At 43.0% G+C, this 18,616-nt stretch overlaps 1 protein-coding gene across 1 annotated transcript in view; it reads right to left on the minus strand.

The window, feature by feature from the left end:
* Positions 1 to 17,495, minus strand: part of LOC310930828 (cGMP-inhibited 3',5'-cyclic phosphodiesterase 3A-like) — a gene marked incomplete at both ends in the record, with an annotated part of 72,728 nt that extends 55,233 nt beyond the window's left edge. The window contains one exon of the mRNA XM_083893879.1: positions 16,569 to 17,495. Coding sequence (XP_083750005.1) covers positions 16,569 to 17,495 — 927 coding nt within the window. The remainder of the gene's footprint in view (positions 1 to 16,568) is intronic.
* Positions 17,496 to 18,616: the final 1,121 nt, after the last annotated feature.

The raw sequence follows: 18,616 nt of genomic DNA on the forward strand, positions 1-18,616 counted from the left end.
TTTTTTTTTTTTTAAAGAAAGCAGAGAAATAAAACTACTTATCAGCATCATCATCATTCTGTGCAACTTGGAAGCAAAACAAAAGATGCCGTTAATACAACAGAATTAGCAGATGTTGTGAATGCAGGAAATAAAGATTATTTGTTTGTGTCACTTTGTCGACTGATAGAGCCTCCAGAGTCCCAAATATAGGGATTTAAATGATTAAAAAGTTGATTTTGTATAATATGTTCCCTTTAACATAAAAGAAACAATAGGCACAAAGGTTCTTATGCTTTAGAGGTTGTGTAGAGTTGGTAGTAACTGTAATTATTATTTTTTTTAATTTGAGCGTGATTTATTTTGTGGATTTATTTTTGGAGGACCAATTCAAAAATGTTGACATGGTTACATGGATGTTTTTTTTTTTTTTAAGCTGGTTGTTTTGTTCTATGGGATGGATCAGGAACTATTCCTGAGTGGCACACCTGTTTTTGCAGTGTTGTGATTGAGGTGAGCGGAGTGATGTGGAGAAAGGTGAGATCCTGCTGATGAGAGTTAAGGGAGACTTTTTCACTCTCCCATGTGTTTTTTCCACTCCCACAGCCAAACAGAAGCACATCATTCTAGACAAACCTAGGATAGACCTAGGAAACAGAACAGATACAGTGACTCCAAGTTATTCAAAGTTGATCGCACTATTCAAGGGGTCACTTTACAGGATTCAAACTTGACAGATGACTTACTCAGGGCACCAGTGTGTGCAGATTGGAAAAGAAAAGTAAGAGATATTGGTATCGCAGATATATGTCACATATCCCAGTAAAGGTTTTGGTTGGTCCACCATGACGGATGTCACCTGCCCAACCAATCAGTTGTTCCTTACGTTGACCAAATGAAATGCTGCTCTGAACACATTTCCTTTGGGGAAAAGGTGCAGAGAGTCAAAGCTCATTCATAATGTGCTTGTGGAGGTAACAACCTGACACTGAACACTGCAAAGGACTCCAGGAATCTTTTGAATCTAAACAAACCTTTCTGCACTGAGACCGGCTTTCTGGAAACCCTTGTGTTATTCTGGACTTTTAATCAATCCCAGCTCTTGGTGAGTGTCATCTCACGATTTGGCTGCAGCATTACTGCTGCTTTAGCAATCAGGTATGCTATGCTAAGCAGCTATGCTAGCAAGCCTGTTGCTAATTATCACTTCTTCCACACCAACTTCACAGCTTGTATCACTGAATCCACTGGACTACTGTGGATTTCAATCTATCAAGCAGAGACAGTCTTGCAGGGGAACATCGATGAGGGATTGTTTGTGAAGTTATGGAAAAGTATAATTCCTCATGCCTGGAATTAGGTGGGTTTGCGTCTCTTAAGCAGCCCAGTTGGATGGTGAGCTAAAGAAGGGAATCTTGAAGAAAAGGAGGAAAAAGAAGAATTTATCTCCCACTGAATACAGGCCTAAAGCCTCATAAAGATTGTTGGTTTGTGTGGTACGATTTTTATTTCTGTTTTCGGTTTTGTGACAGATTAAAAGGCTGAGGCTGCTAATAATACATTTATTGTATACTGTGTATTGCACAGTTTGAATCAGGCTTGAAATTGAAAATGATTTCCTGAACTTCGGTGTTTGTCATATCTACCTTAAGAGAATTCTTGCTGGCAAATAACTTCAAAACAGGTTGTGTTGAAACAACTTTTTTTTTTTTTTTTTTTAATCAAAGGATCCATTTTTATTTTAACATTTGTGTATTATTTATTCCTTGAATACATTTCAAGTGTGATGTGTTCAGAAGATTTAGCAACCGGTGACTGGGGTCTGTGGTGTGGCCTTTTTTTCCCCCCCAATGTGGTGCAGACATTTGGGGCATTTATTTAAAAATAAGTTCTGAGAGTGTAGGTTATAATTTTCACCACTTTTACAAATACCGGTGGACCCTATTGATCAAAGTGAATAAGTGTAGGTTCACTGCACTTGAAAAATAACAGAAATGACAGATGAGTGAACTCGACTTAATAGCAAATATCACTGCACTGATCATCAGTTTGCACCTTCTTACTCTTCTTCTGTGGCCGTGGTTCTCAAACTGTGGAACGTGTGCCTTCAGTGGTGCACATGCTTCCTCTGGTGGATCAGAAATACTGTTCAACTGTATATACCAGGGTATGTGATCAGAGTAGAGCTGAGGAACTTTGACCAGAACAGGTAGAACATTTAATAAATAATAATAATGAATTAAATAATAATCAGTCACCTTTTCGCTCGCTTCACAGCTGACTTTGCTCGCCCTGTTTACACCACTGTATTTTCACGTTGGTGATAATGGTGTGACCTCGACAGTTCAATATTTTCTCAGGTGTTACTTAGTATAAAACCACTGTACTATGGTGACCCAGACTTTTGCGCCACCTACTGCTATTCTTGCTGAACTCACTCCCAATATTTGCTTACAAGCAGTGGATGGAAAACACACAATGAAATGTGTGCTACATTTTAATGGACTCTGAATTACATGCAGGAGAAGTTGCTCTCGACCCTGTGAGACTGTGCTTTAAAGGAAACTTATTCAAGCACTGGGCCAAAGGTTAATACAAACCCCCCCCTCCTTTTAATCAGAATCAGATTAAATGGAGGTTGGTTATGGTTAACTACCTGGACTGTAGACTAAAGGCAAAGTTAGTCCACAAATTCAAGCTGTCAACAAGAAATTCTGACCCTTTCATGTGTCTGTCTCAGCAGAAATCTAGATTCACCAGCCCAGGCTACGTTTTTCCAGTCTTCACCTGCCCGGTTTGGTGAGCCTCTGCCCACTGCAGACTCAGATTTCTGTTCTTGGCTGGCAGAAATGGAACCTGACATGGTCCTCTGCTGCTGCAGCCCAATCGCCTCAAGGTTCGACATGCTGAGCACTCGGAGGTGCTTTTTTTTGCTCACCACAGCTGTAAAGCGTGATTATTATACCGAGTTACTTTAGCCTCTCTCTTCACTCCAGTCTGTTGTGCATTAAATCCCAGGAGCTCAGCAGTTTCACAAACTCTCAAATCATCCCGTCTAACTGAAACAATGATGCATCACATTTTCCCCTCTTCTAATGTTTGAAGTGAACATAAACTGGAGCTTCCAGAGCTGCATCTGTATTTTATGCTACCACATGACTGGCCGATCGGTTAATTGCAAAAATATGCAGTCGCACAGGTGTTCCTCTAAGTGCTTGGTGAGGGAGTGACCTAAACGACCCACAAACATGTTCCCCTTCATCATGCTTTATGTTTCCTGTCAGTGCACAAGGTGACGGCCACATCGGTTAATGCCTTTGCAAAACCACACGGCCAAGTGAGATCCAGTTAAGGCTCCAGTGTCATTGATTCTTTTTGGTTATTTATTGGAAAATAAAATCTGAGCAGAACTTGTGGGTAGGTTACAGGGGAGATGTGTGTGTGCGCACGCGCACAGGCTCATCTGTGCAACATCTGCTCTACCAGCCCAAGGCTCCGCTTCCCTCTTGAGAAATGGGTCACGTTTCCCGATGACGTCAAAAGTCCTTCTGCCTCTCCAGTTTGTGGAGCTTTGCCAAAACCACCACATGCCGTTCCTTGTCCTTACAATGGAAACCCTCTCTCCAAAACCTTGATGAATCACCTGCCAAACGTTTCACTATTCTTAAATCTTAACACTGAAGTGGGTCTGACCATGACGGCAAGACACAAGGTGAAGGGTTAACTATGCGCAGAGAGAGAGAAAAAAAACGCACTTATGCACTTACATGTGAACATGTATTTTTATGTTTGCTCGAACAGGAGAGCAAAAGAAAGAGGTAAAAAGAAAGAAAACTAAGTGGCAATGTCAGGTCTCAGAGGCATCACTGTGATCCAGTATGAGGCTGCTGAAATACCCCAAACGAGAAGAGAAGATTTAAACTGTCCACTCCTGACCCTGAGGACTACAACAAGGTGATCAGTGAGCGTATGAATGGAGCAGCAGCTAAAAGAAAACATGGTTGTTGGAGGATGTGTGTGGAGACAGAAACTACAGGTGGCCCCAGGCACAAAACCATTAAAATAAAGCTCGGTGCACTTACATCTCCATTATGTAGTCCCCCACAATTTTCACCTCTCTTTACAACACCGAGACTTAATACACAAAGCAAAGCAAGTGGCTATGGTGTTATTTGTGTGGAACGATCGGCTGTGGGTTGGGATTCATTTGAATGTTCCTGAAACAAAACAACGTCTTATCAACCTGGCTCACATGTTGTCATGGCATGTCTGTCCTCACATCTTGTTTTCCAGCAGAAGACCTGATCCAACATGTATGGAGTCTGTGTTCTGTGCACCATAAAGCAAATGGTGCACAGAAGGGGTGCTGGGAACCAACACCACACTATCTCTACTACACAGGACTTGTCTGACACACACACACACACACACACACACACACACACACACACACACACACACACACACACACACACACACATGCTGCTCATAGCCATCGATTATGGCCGAGTATAAACGGATGTCACCTACACACGGACACATCAGCCTTGACATGGCTCAGTGTCTCCAGGCAATACACAGCATAGCAGCAACAAATCAATGAGACCTTGCTTAGCCAGTCTGCTGAACCATATGTGTGTGTATGTGTGTGTGCGAGGACACACATTGACATGACACATTCCCAAACCCATGACCCAAACCATATGAGTAGTGGAAGGGATTACCACTTTATCAAAACTACTCACAGAACTAAAGAAACAAGCTTGAGGCCTCAGCAGACGTGCACTGGAAATATCAGTACATATCAACAACATTTTATTGTGAATATCTAAAAAATGCATTATTTGTGCATATATATGAGCACTAAAACTGCGAAAATGCATTTAATATTTTGGTCTTGCTCCACCATTGACCAGCTCTCTAACTCTCAAGAACAAGAACAGAGACGGTATCCTCAGCCGGTCAAATGTCGTCCTCGTCGTCTTTTTCCGTGTCAGCAGATGAGGTTCTAGTATTTATTCAGGCAACTAGAGGAAGAGGACGAGTGACAGCTCTTCGTGGCCGCGGTAGAGCTGTCAGAAGCCGGCGAGCTACCGCGGCCGTAGCAGACGAGGCGGAGAGAGTGGAGGCGGGACTTCCGCTACAAGTAAATCGACGCTTGATTTCTTCTCTCGCGTTTGTCCTTACAGGCTCCGGTAGAAACATGGCGTCTCTCTGCTAACAGTGGCTATGCAACAGCGGCCCGCGACCATGTTATTTTACATGACTTTTTGAAACACTACGAAAATGAAACAAAAACTATTATACAGCGACTAGACAATGCAGGAGCACATAATATGTATAAAAAAGTGGATTTTGGGTTATATAAACCTATAAATACTACACAGTGTCCCTTTAAGTTGGTCAGTCAGTCACAGGTAATAGATTTTATAGACCACTATAGCCTGGTAAAATTCACATGTAAGTGCAAATAATGACAGCCATCACACTTCAATTATCTGTAAGAGATATTGCATTTGCATTATGATTCATAATTGGTATGACACCTCCTTTTTGCATCTTAATTTTTTTTTTTTTTTAGAGAAGTATTCAAATCTAAATCATAATGATCGGACATTTGTGGGATCTGTCAACACAGTTTCTCATCTGGAGGAGATGTTGGTGCTTGCTGCAGCACTGTGGAATTTCATCGATGTTTTGTCACACATTTTAGATTTATTGAACAATTGTACTATTGGTTATTGCAATTTTAATTATTTTGCGATTAACTGTGTAGCTCGAGTCATATTTGGACTAAACTGCCTCGACGAGAATTGGTGGTTTGCACCTGGGTCCCTCTGACAACACCAGTGCACTTGCATGGTCACAGAAGTCTACAGGGACATCAAGGAGGTCTATGATTGGGGAGCTGGGAGAGGAAAGATAGACGACTGCATCAAAGAAACATATTTGACTGGGCAGCAGCTGCAGATACAAAGTGGTAAAGCAGATCTAAGTCCAGTCAGTAGATATCATCTCTTAACTGTGGGTCGTTAAGTTTGCAATCGACTCACAGTCGTAATAAGAGTTGTTTTTTTAGTCCAAATGTAATTCATAAAGCAGCAGAGAAGATAAATTAGGAGACTTGGCATGACGTAGGACTAATGAGAGTCATTACACTGCAGATTTCAGGCAAACAATCAGAGAAATACAATTTGGCACAACTGGACGATGCACTCTTAGAGATCAGGGTTCCTAAAGGGTCCTTCTACAAGGGCTGAGGTTCCACCTGGAACCATTTGCTTCTGAAAAACCCTTCCCTGGAGAAAAGTTTTTTCAAGGGTTTTTGGTAACACTAATGGTTCCAGTAAGAACCATTTTGATCCATAGAACCCTTTAAAACACCTTTCCTGAATAAAGGGTTTCAAAAAGGGTTTTTGGTAGAACCTTTAGAAAAAAGTTCTACCCGGAGCCAAAAAGGGTTCTCCTATGAGGACAAGCCGAAGAACCTCATATGGTTCTACTTAGCACTTTTATTTCTAAGAGTGTGGGTCCAGGTGGTTCATGTTGGGGCAAAGGCCTCACAATTTATTGTTAAGCCACAGTTTCTAAATACAGGCCATGTATACACAGTATATATGTATGTAGTGTTATGGACTGACTGCTTTGATATGTTCACTGTATTTATAATGCACCAAGACATGGAAATCTGACTTTCTAAACTGTGGCATTTATAAATACAGTATTTACTGTGCGTGGTTCAGTGGGGAAAAACACCTCCAAACATAGTGTCTTATATTAATATGCGAGCATTAACCTCTGCCACGTGCACAAAGCTCTGGTCTTTCTACGAGGAATAAGATGAACAATGGCAAACACTGAGATCACAGCACAGAAACAGCCGACTGCCTTTCAGTTGTTGACTTCTCTCCCCGTTTATTGCCATTTTTAATTGATGAAAACAACTTGTTTCCTTGAAATGACCATTAGTGGGTTCTGTTTGCAGAGTCTGACCAAAGTGGTGCATAAATGGATCCACGCTGTTTAACTGAGCATCATTAGCAGCCGTCCGACATTTGTTCATGTGATGCATGTCCATGAAAATGTAAATCAGCTGGTCACTGTGTACCGTCATGCAAATTTAGCTGCAAATTCCACTTCAGCCATACATTGCATTTTTTAATATCTACCTAATTGAAGGTGACTGTACAAAAACAGTCCTTAAACCAAACCCTAAGAATCTCGCCCCTGCTAGGGTTGAAATAACCTGCCTGACAGACAGATGTACAGACAGGGTTTTTTTTTTTCTTCTCTAACATATTTAGAGAGTAAAACATAGCATTGAGGCCGGGAACAGCAGAAGCCTTGTTGGTTGCTGGGAGAGACAGACTCATGGCGAGCCAGTGAGGCAGCAGGCTGGACGGACAGGGAGTCAGGACTCACCAGGTAGAGGTTACAATAACACGTTTCCTTGCACCGATGTTGTTGAGCGAGACAGACATGCAGCGTGGTGACTGAACCTCATAACATTCATTCCAAAGTTTCTACTTGTGATAGCACATGGTGCAGTACACCAGCTGCAGAGTTTAAATGACAAAATGTAACAAAATAAGGCATGTGCATTGATATATAATACAAAATACAACAATAGGTGATTATTTAAGTATTTTCTACGATGCCTATTACCCTCAGTCTAAATTATTTTAACATTTTACACATCGCTTACTTTGCAGTTTAATATTTCAAAGACAAAAATGTAATTAAAGCTTGAACTTGACAAGAAACTGGCCCTTTTATGTTTATGAATTAGTAATTACACTCCCATTACTCCTACACTACACAACTTTGGAGTCAATCCTCAGCATAGCAACCACAAGTATGGTCTGTTGAAACTAATTTGGTAGTAATTATGTGGAATAGTCGTCGTCGATAAATTCTTAAGTGTTTAAATCGGGGGGAAAAAAGTGACTTTTGTGATTTTGACTCAAACTTAACATACATACAACAGCCTGTCCAGGGTTTAACAAACCAGACAGTGGATTACTAAATAAAATCACCCGTCAGTGAAAACAGCCTCGGTTGTCATGTTCCTGAAATATATAATCAATTAATAGCAGAGTATATTTGGATTTATTGGACAGCCTCAGTCACAGGAGTTCAAACTGTTCCTGCTTGTTAAATGAATCATAACAGCAGCAGCAGCAGCAGCAGCAGCAGCAGCAGCAGCAGCAGCAGCGACTGTGATCTGTTCTGGTTCTAATAGAACAACAATAGCGAGAATGGACCTGAGGGATTTGCTGCACCTCATCTATGAAACCTGAACACCAATCAATCGAAGGCCATGAGATCAATTCTGGGGACACCTCTGTCCACGATGCACACATTCACCCTCTAAGAAGGGAAATGAACACTTGTTCCTTCCATTTGTTTTGAACACATCCTACTGACGACAGCTATTTATGTCTGGGACTGCACTCCCCCCCACTTTCACAAACACACACATATGCACACTCTTGCATACACTTCCCGGGGGTGATGTGAGAGTGTCTATTCATTCAGCAGAGGCCAGCTGCACACCTGGTGACAGCCCAGGATGGTGGTGTTGGCTCAGGTCAGGGTGTGTGCGGGGAGAGAGAGGAGGGCCCGAGAGGGGAGGACCGGCTGAACGCTGCCCACAGGCCTGTCCTTCAAGGTCTGCTCAACCTGCACATTCCAGTTCATTCAGCAGCAGGGAAAGCACAGGAATGTCCCCTCATGTAAAGGATCACTGTCCAAAATGTGGGCGACTTGTGTGATTGAAAAGGCCCTTTAATAAGATAAATAGAGATGAAAGCCAAATGTTCCGCGCTCAGTTCCCTAAAGTGATGTTCTGCCGTACCGGATATGTACTGACGCCTGGTGTCCTAATGAACATGTCTGTGACATGCTTTGGTCAAAATACCATAAGGATGAAGCACCACAGCAGTTCAATCACCCTGACAAAACAGCCCTGTTCAGAACGATCGGTTTTGTAGTATCTCTTTAGGTCCACCTTAAAAAAAAGTCAAACGAAACTTAAGGGACAGGAAATGACATCAGCCACAGAGGCTACTGGGAGCTAACAGCAGTTAGCATTTGGAAAAGTGATCATTTGCAGGCTCTAGCAGGCACATTGCCGTCATATATAACATGTATCCACTGGACAGATAAATCCTCTGAGGCTGGAAGTTTGTGTAGAACTCTGTGCTGCACTGTGGAGCCAAGTATTGAACTTTTCGCAGACTTCCGCTTTTTGGATACAGTTGCCCTCACCAGCACTCTCGCGTGTTTTAAGGACAAAGCGGAGCTACGCGAGACAACAATTCCAGGAATTTAGCACATTGTGACGTCCCAATGAGTGCGGAAGTCAACATTGCGTGTTTCATCTCCTGTACTTGGACTGAGGAGGACCACAAAAACATGAGTGAGTCATCTTTTTTCACACTTTGCCGACTGATAGGACCTCCAGAGTCCCAAATATAAGGATTTTAAGGAGTTGATTTTGCATTATATCGCCCCTTTAAAGGTGCGACTAAAAATGTTCTTCAGGCGGTAAAAAAGAAATCAAAGCCAAACATAAAATGGACTCACTCCCACACCAGATAATGCACTGGCACATGTTCACCTAACTGTCGTTTAAAAAGCAAAAAGTGTGCTTCAGCATCACTCACATCATCACTCCTGTCATGTAGCTTCACCCTTGGCTGGAGTTCAAACCACGGACGAAGGTTTGATTCCCAGCTGTATAAATGAAGTGAGTTTCAAGACATTATTGACTGAAAAACTGCCATTGAATGCCCCAAACGATCTGTAATTTCCGGATTTAAATCACTTTTAATCAGTTGCAGACTACATTTTATTCAGTGGAACTCCATAAATTACAAAATCCTGTCTATGACAGGCTACACTACACTACCACTCATCCTCCAGTGCTGCTCACTGCTGACATGGTGATGCTGTTAACCTTATAGAATTAATGTGTCATCAAAATGTTTCTGAAATGTGATGTTATTGTGTACGCGTGTGTGCTTTAGCACAGCGTGTTTGCATCAGCCTGCTGTTTTCTATTCTTGCAACATCCCATGTTTCCAGAACATATAGGATACATCAAACCAGTGTTGAAATGCCACACATGTGCACCTCTGCATCATAGGAAATGTGAACATTGCCACACAACACACACGCAAATACACTCATGTACAAGCACAGTCATCCCTGTACTGTGTGTGTGTGTGTGTGTGTGTGTGTGTGTGTGTGTGTGTGTGTGTGTGTGTGTGTGTGTGTGCGCACAGATTTGTGCCAGGAACATTCTGTTCACCTCGATCACTGAAACATTCAGTCTTTTACGGCATCGCAGAAAAACCTGAGCGACATAATTGTCTTTGTCCGAAAAAGACAGTAGAAGAAAGTACAACATGTAATCTATGCTGTCGACACAGAAACATTCCATTAAGCTCTAAAGATTCTCCCATTCTATTAAAAATAAGGCGGTTATTAGGATTCAGAGGTGTTAATATGTGCGCTATGTGTCAGGAATGGAGGCCTGCGCCTGTCTAGTGATTCCAGCTGCGTTGGGTTGTGTCTGTGGTTTTCAGGGCCTCTGTGTTTCTCTGAGCGGATTCAACCTCTCAGCCTGCAGCAGCTGGCAGCCATCAAGCTGCTGGCAACACACACACCACACACACACACACACACACACACACACACACACACACACACGCTTACATTCACACACAGACGTCCTTCCATAATTTCCATGGTAATCCACGGGGATCCAGAGCGTGGTTGTGCCAGGGGAAGGGGAAGAGCTGTAAGACGGGTACGACTGCACTTAGTCCCGGACCTCTTGTTTGCTTTGGCTGGACTTTGGTGATCAGAGACATGGTGTAAGAATCAGGATATGAGTTACTTTTGTTGCCATCGATGAATGAAGGCAATGAAAGAACGAGACGCATATGTTGAGCCGTGTAACGGCGAGTTTCAAGAGCAATTGGGTGTTACTTTCATTTTGAATGCCATTGTTTTTACTAACAGTCAAATTGCTCTCACCCAGTTAATTTCTGGGAACGCCATTAAAACGAGTTTAGTTTGGATAATAAGGTTAGAGCAAGATATATATGTTTAAAATGAATAGTTACCCTAAATGCTACAAGTAGTGCACACAGTGACTGACAGGCTCTGTGCATTCTTCATTGTATTCAGTACTTTAAAGCCTTGTGAGTATTTACATGTCAACTTCATGATTTAAAAAGGAGATGTTGTATTTTCTACAATGTGGGAATTTCAACATTTCAGGGATAACACTTGCAAAGTTGTAGCACAAGTACAAAAAAGAGACTACACTGCATCAGTCAGATGCAAGTCTTTTCCACCATTTGGGGGGTAGGAGTAAGTCTTCTGTTTTGCCTGGCTACTGAACAAAACCTTGAATGACCTACTTTCATTTCAACCCCAATTCCTCTACCCCTTTGCCTCCTCACACACGCACAGCACAGCTAATATACCAGCACTGAAGGAGGACTGAAGCGTGGAGTGAATTGTCCAATCTCAAGATACACATCCCCGTGATGATATCACCTTCCTTCTTCGAACTGCAGAGGGAGGCTCTTCAGTGAGACTGTTTCAAAACCAGAGGCTGGTCCAGTCAAAAGAAAGAGAAATTATGAAGAAACACATCATATCCCATGAGGCTATGTGTTTAGAATACAAACAAGCTGTTTGGGATGAGAGTGTGTAGTGGCCCAGTGGTAAATCACTGCCCTACAGGCTATCAACAACCTCCTCCTCCATCCAAAACACAATTCAATTATGGACGGTGCAGCAAAAATAGAGTAACAGGAAACATTTACAACAGCAACACTAATTGTGTTTGGATCCTATTTCACAGGAAGTCATTACCATAGATTTCAAGAATATCTTTATCAAGCAAGTTAAGAAAGAATTTCCTCCACTGGTCGGGAATAATATTTGTGTTGGTGTCAGTGAAAGGACAAAGAACAGAGGGCTATGGAGAGGGGAGGAGTCACCAAAAGAAAATGGAGGTGTTTCCAACACCTCGCAAAAAGAATCGCCAAAAAAGCAAAGGCGACTCGACAACGTCTCCTCCCTGCCTCATCAGCTTATACTCAAACTTTACAACACAGGTCGGTCAAGTTTAAAAAAAAAAAATGTCTGTAAACTGGCAGCATGGCAGACTGTTTTCCTCTATGAGGAGAGAAGTTCCATGACAGTGCTGATGTCTGCAGCACAGGAGTCTTTGACTCAAATTTCCTCACACACTGTGAAAAGCGATCCACACCACAAGTCCACACCTCTTCCTTTAGTTCAATATCCCGAGCTGAAATACAGAGGACTGGCCTGTCATTATGTATTAACCCAAGAAGAAAAATGATCCCGCAGAGGCCCCGGCTCACCACTATCAGATCAGATGATAATGACTTTCTTTTATTATGTCCATGATTGGGAGGCTGACCCCAGCGTTGAGAAATTAACCCACTCAGTGAGCTGATGGATGCGGGCGGCTAATTTGTCATCAAAAGGAGGGTAAAAAAAATGGCTGTTTATTAAATCTACAGTTGAAGCGGTGATGTAGTGGGTTAGCAGTGCAGCCAACAAAGATAGGGATGAGTGATATGGCAAAATATCATATGGCGAACGTTGGCGAAACAGTGCAAGTGTGTTAAAACACAGTCCTAAAAGAAGAAAAAAAACACATTTCTGAAGAGATTTTGCCAACTTGTGCCAAGTACGTAAAAATGTAGGTACACATAATGTTGGACTTTTAATTTAAAAGGTAAACAACATCTTTACACGTGTTGTGAAAGTGCTTTAAAGGTGAAGTAAGTAGTTTATAGTGCCATCTAGAGGAGAGGCTGAAATGTACAACAAAGAACTGCTCCTCTGCTCACCCCCTCCCTTCCCTGAGCGCTACGGTGTCCTCAGAGGGTCAAATGTCGTCCTTGTCGTCTTTCTCCGTGTCAGCAGATGAGGTTCGTGAGGCGAGGGAGAGGGCGGAGCTACCGCGGCCGTAGCAGACGAAGCGGAGAGAGAGGAGGCGGGACTTCAGCTACAAGTAAAGAGACGCTTGATTTGTTCTCTCGCGTTTGTCCTTACAGGCTCCCGTAGAAACATGGCGTCTCTCTGCTAACAGTGGCTATGCAACCGCGGCCCGCGACCATGTTATTTTACATGACTTTTTGAAACACTACGAAAATGAAACAAAAACTATTATACAGCGACTAGACAATGCAGGAGCACATAATATGTATAAAAAAGTGGATTTTGGGTCATATAAACCCATAAATACTACACATTGTCCCTTTAAGAGTGAGAGCATCAGCCCCAAAACGTCACCGCTCTGCAAATAACTGTCATTTGTGCCAAAGAGCCTAACCATAAAATGGAGGTGTTCGGAGTTCTTTTTAAGGACCAACTCCTCTGTTTTTTTTTTCCATTTTCAGCCATGGCTTCACACTACATTCTGAATCAAACAAGCTGGGGAATGAGAAATTCTGGACACTGCCCATAGTTTGTGTGTGATTTGGCTGAGAGAGAAAAAACAATGTGTCCATGCAAGAGCTTTGAACAGCGATGGATAGAATGTTCACTATAGACCAGGGAGCTCAAACTCAAGATGACCCAACAACAATTTGGGAAAAATTAACGGTTTAGTGATTAGAAATTTAATTTATGTCGTGATAATCCATCATGATGTTGCAATTACAAATATTTAGCATGACATTGCACACCATTTCAAAGTAAAAGTGTTTGTTTTGATATATAGTTCACAACAACAACAAAAAATGATGACGCAAAATGAATCTGTAAATAACAAAAACAGGAACATTAAATCAAAATATACATGTAGACAATTGTAGCCACAAGTTAGAGACCCCTGCTATAGACGATACTATATTTACTACTATTATTATTTCACTACTGACAAAACAATACAATGGCCTTGTCTGAGAATTCCATGTGGACAGTGTGATGTTGTTGTTGTTGTGATGAGATTAATGCATAAACTTCATGTGATTGATGCCAGTGCTGAAATATTTGCATAACTTGATTTTATTGGCTGGCCCTCGCACTGACACTGAAAACTGAACAATTCTAAAGTGCTGTTGCACACAGTCCAAAACAAAACAGCAGATCCACGATGCAGGTCAGATATGCACGAGTCTCACCACGTTCATGTCAGCACAGCGTACGGTTTGTGAGGAAGAGGAGACGTCTGAATGAACCGTTTTTCCACACAGTCACTAAACTGTAATCAATCTGACACTATTCTGTAAGTGACACCGGACTAATGCAAACATCATCAGGTCAACAGAGCGCAGACCTGCTCTTCTTGAAGAAACATCACTCAGCCTGATGAGGTCATCTAATGAAGACGCACTACCTGGAAAATGATGGCTTCCTTACTTCCGTGCAAACCTATCTTTGTTCCTCGAGGCAGAGCCAGTGAGACACTTTAATGCTGTCTGACATTTCCCTCAGTTCCCATCACTGCGTGGTGGTTGCATTTTGGGCCCTAACGTGTGTTTGAACCCCGTCCTTTAGGGAGCACAGTGTGAGCGAGGCGATGACTAGCGAGGGTCAGCATGGGCTTGTTTACACATTAGAGACCACACAGACAAGACACAGTTAAGACGCCACATGTACGCCATGTGTGTCTCAATTAAAGGCAGGGCACGGCCGCTCAACTGCTTAGCACAAAGCAGATGAGCGGGAAAAGTAGATTCAACACATCATTGAATCACCTCTCAGTGAAAAAGCTTCAGTCTGGTCACGGCATCAGTGCAGAAGCGTCAAATAGCTCTGTTAACTAGTAGTGTTTTTATTCTAAGCTATTTCTTAATTTTTGTTAAGTAGCTCCCTTTTATGATAAAATGAATCATCTGCATCTTTGTAGAATGATGACAGAGCTTTTTTGTCATATTACACCTTGGTTGCTTCATGTTTACGTTCTCTAAAATGAAGATACTACTGTGTAAAGTGAAAATACATATCAATTTATTGTATTTTTTACTTTCACCTGCACACTGCTTACATCTCACGTTTCCATACACGGTATAAAGCTACATTTTAATGTGCTTCAAATAAATATTTACACAACAGTTAGCGCCGACTGGTTGCGAACAAGTCTTTTGATTGGACGAGACACTTTCCAAGAGTGCTGACAGTATACGTATAGTATGTACGAACAGCACTGCAGGGTTAAACCGTAGCGTACGTCCGCATCACATCCGTGCTGATACTCAGTACAACTGCACTCTTAATTGTAAGACTGAAAGAGTGGGGGAAAAATGTCCTGCAATTATGCATTTATACATTTTAAAACAAAGCAATAGTGTGAAATAATCTGCTGACTGTTCATGCGAGTGCTTATTGCAACTGCTCGGTTATATAATTAACCCATTTTGTAGTTTAAAAATGCACTTTCATCTTTCAACCACTGCAGCAAAACAACAACAACAACTGGATATTAAACTAATAACAAAGATTGACACTTGAATAAAGCTTCAGCTGAGACGTCAGACCTGCACAAGAAAGTAAAAGGGAGAACTGTAAAATATCCAAGAGGCTTTTCATATCCAATTTGTGCGTGTATGTGTTTGTGTGTAACCACAAAGAAAAACAAACAAGCACACTACAACACTAACTAGCCCTGAGAGCTTAGGGCATCTTTCAAGTGGCTGGACCGACAGTGCAGCCTCTCATCTCCCAACGTAACCGCACTCACAGGTCACAACGAGAGCTTTGATCACTGAGAAAATCTGTTTCCCATTCACATGCTCAGCATGCTCATTGATATTCCATAAGGTGGACTGAGAGGGCTGATGTGACTTGGGTTGAGTGACGCCCTCCCATCTCCTCTTAATACAGGTATGTAATCAGCATCAGATGAGGATTAAAAGCTAGAAATGCCACATTCCTGGGCTTTAAGGACATCAATCCCTGATGAGTGATGTAGAGGAAGTCGTGAAAAAAAAAAAGATCAATACATTTGTCATTTTTGTGGCAGAGGCTCATCACGAGGGGGGCAAATGTTTGACATAAACAACCAGGGATGAGATGACTTCGTATCCTCAGCTTCTCTTTAATGCTTGAAAGCACAAAATAGCATCCATGTGGTGCAAATGTGGCTGCTGATAGAAGCAAGGTGCATCTAAAATGCATATATTTACATAAGTTAACAGCATGTGCATGATTTAAGTTTAAATTAAAAAAAACATGAACATTAAACAGTGTTGTAAATTGATTTGTTACTGATTGGTTTGGCTGCACGTGGCAAAACAACATGTTATAGTGTTGTAGTGATGTTAATAATAGTATGTATGTTGTTGTAATAATAATAATAATATGCAAGTGATTGCATGATATTTACAGTACATTTTACAAAAGATCTGCTATTAATAGAAATAAATATTCTAATTAGTGTCCAGTAACAGTTGACAGTTGACTGGACTGTGTCCTTGCATCTCTCTCTCTTTCTCTGTGTCAAACACAAAACTCCTCACTGGAAGATTTAAAAAAAAAAAAAAACAAGCCAGAAAAAAGCTAAGTTGAATGGGACAGAAACTTCTTACCTGGTCCCTCTGGATGCATGGCAGAGAGGTCCGGCGATGTGACTTACTGTTGGACTGACTGTGTGCCATGTCTGACGCTATCACAGAACTGGACCTCCTGCGCCTTTTAAATACAGGGATCTCTTCCCTGGCTCCAGTCACGGGGGTGCAGCCCTCCTTGTGTCTCCCTTGGTCAGGAAGGAGCTTGTCAGCATACCTCGCCAGCAGGATGCCCAACACTCCAACCAGGTACGCTACGTACGGTCTCCAAGTGGCCCTAACTTTGTGCAGCGAGAAGAGTGAAACGGTCCTGATTAGGCTGATGAAAACGACCACAGATATGCCCTGGTTCAGCCGCGCTACCATGAGTGCGCCGGTGGCCACGCAGACGAGCACGACTCCGGCCGCTGTGGTGAACGAAAAGAGCTGCTCATCTGTCCCGTCCAAGAGAGTCCACGCAGCCGCTTCGCCCAGGTGGCACACGGTCAGGAGGGACAGGGCTGTCTGGATTAAAACCCCACAGCGGATTAGGTAGACACCGACCCAAAAGAAGGCACATACGAGGGTGAACAATGGCGAGAGCACACTCCAGCAAGTTTGCAAAAGGTCCAGCGCGCAGCCCGTGACGAAGTGAACTGGAGACGATGAAAGCGAGAGTGTGCCGTCAGCGCTGCTGCTGCTGCTGCTGCTGCCTTCAGCTCTCCAATCTGCACATTTGACCAACAGAGCGAGGAAAACCGAGAGCGACCCCACACACACCGCAATCCGGAGTCTCTGGGAACACCATATTTTGGTGAACATTAGCCTCACCCACGACTCGCAGCCTCGGTCACGGCACAGTGGGATGACACATGTTTTCACATAACCATTGCGATCCAGTGCGCTGAAGCTTTTCTCACGAGCACAGCCCTGCGCACCGGTACTGTCAGATTCTGCAGACATCGCCATCACTCATGGGCACATGTGAAGTATGAGGAAGTATATAATGCATCTATACCAGTGTGGTCATGGGACAGTGACAAAACAAACACGTTTTATTGAACGCACAGTGGAGGGAAAAAGTACGGCGAATACGCACAGATGCGTCTCCATTTACGCACGGCAGTGTGCGGCCACTGAACGCATTCTCTTTGTTTTTCCTGCTCCACTTGAACCCGAAACAGCATGAATGGAGCCTGAGTGACAGAGTAGCTCAGATGTTACTCAGATCTAGGGCACTGCTTCTCTGCACACACGCGTCCTGCTCTGCCCTCCTTTGTGGCGCGCCGTCTCTTTGACTTCTGCTGCCATTCTCCTCGCCGCGTGGCCCCACGGCCGGATCCGCAAAACATCATCATCATCATCATCATCAGTCCAGTTCCGTGAATATTCAGCGACAAACCGAAGCCGTGCTCTTTGTGTCCACCATTCGGCCACTTTTCACGCTCCACCGAAACGTCAGAGGCTTGTCCCGTTGCTCTCGAGGATAAATGCTGCTGCTGCTGCGGGATTTGAGCAGTTTGAGTCAGTGTCCGTCAGGTGATTGTTGGGCATTTGAGGTACAAATCCAGAGTGACCCGCTCTGCAACCAGCCGTGACTCTCAGCTCATTCACACCCCCGAGTTCCTACTCCACACAGGGAGCAACAGAATGTGGGAGCATGTGAAACCCTCTAAATCCTCCCTCAGGCAGCTGAGCAGACACTGTCCTCACCAGTCACCACGAGTTTACACACAATACACATACATTTGTATTATTATTATTGCATAGTCATATCATTTTTGATTATCAGTGATTTTCCTTCCACAGCAAGGTCGTCTTCCATCTTCATACTAAGTCACTATCAGAATTTCTTACATTAATGGGTGTATTTTAAGTTTAAATTTTCTTGCAGACACTTGCGCCTCCACCACACCCTGCACTGCCTGTTTTCAGGTGAAGTACACCTCCATCCATTGTCTACCACTTAATCCCTCCACATGACATGGTCAAGGGCCACTGGAGCCAATCCCAGTTGTCACAGGGCTAAAGGCGCGGGGGGGGGGGGGGGGGGGGGTCACGCCCTGGACAGGTCGCCAGTCCATCGCAGG

The sequence above is a fragment of the Microchirus variegatus genome (assembly GCF_963457635.1).
Source record: "Microchirus variegatus genome assembly, chromosome: 8".
Lineage (NCBI taxonomy): Eukaryota > Metazoa > Chordata > Actinopteri > Pleuronectiformes > Soleidae > Microchirus > Microchirus variegatus.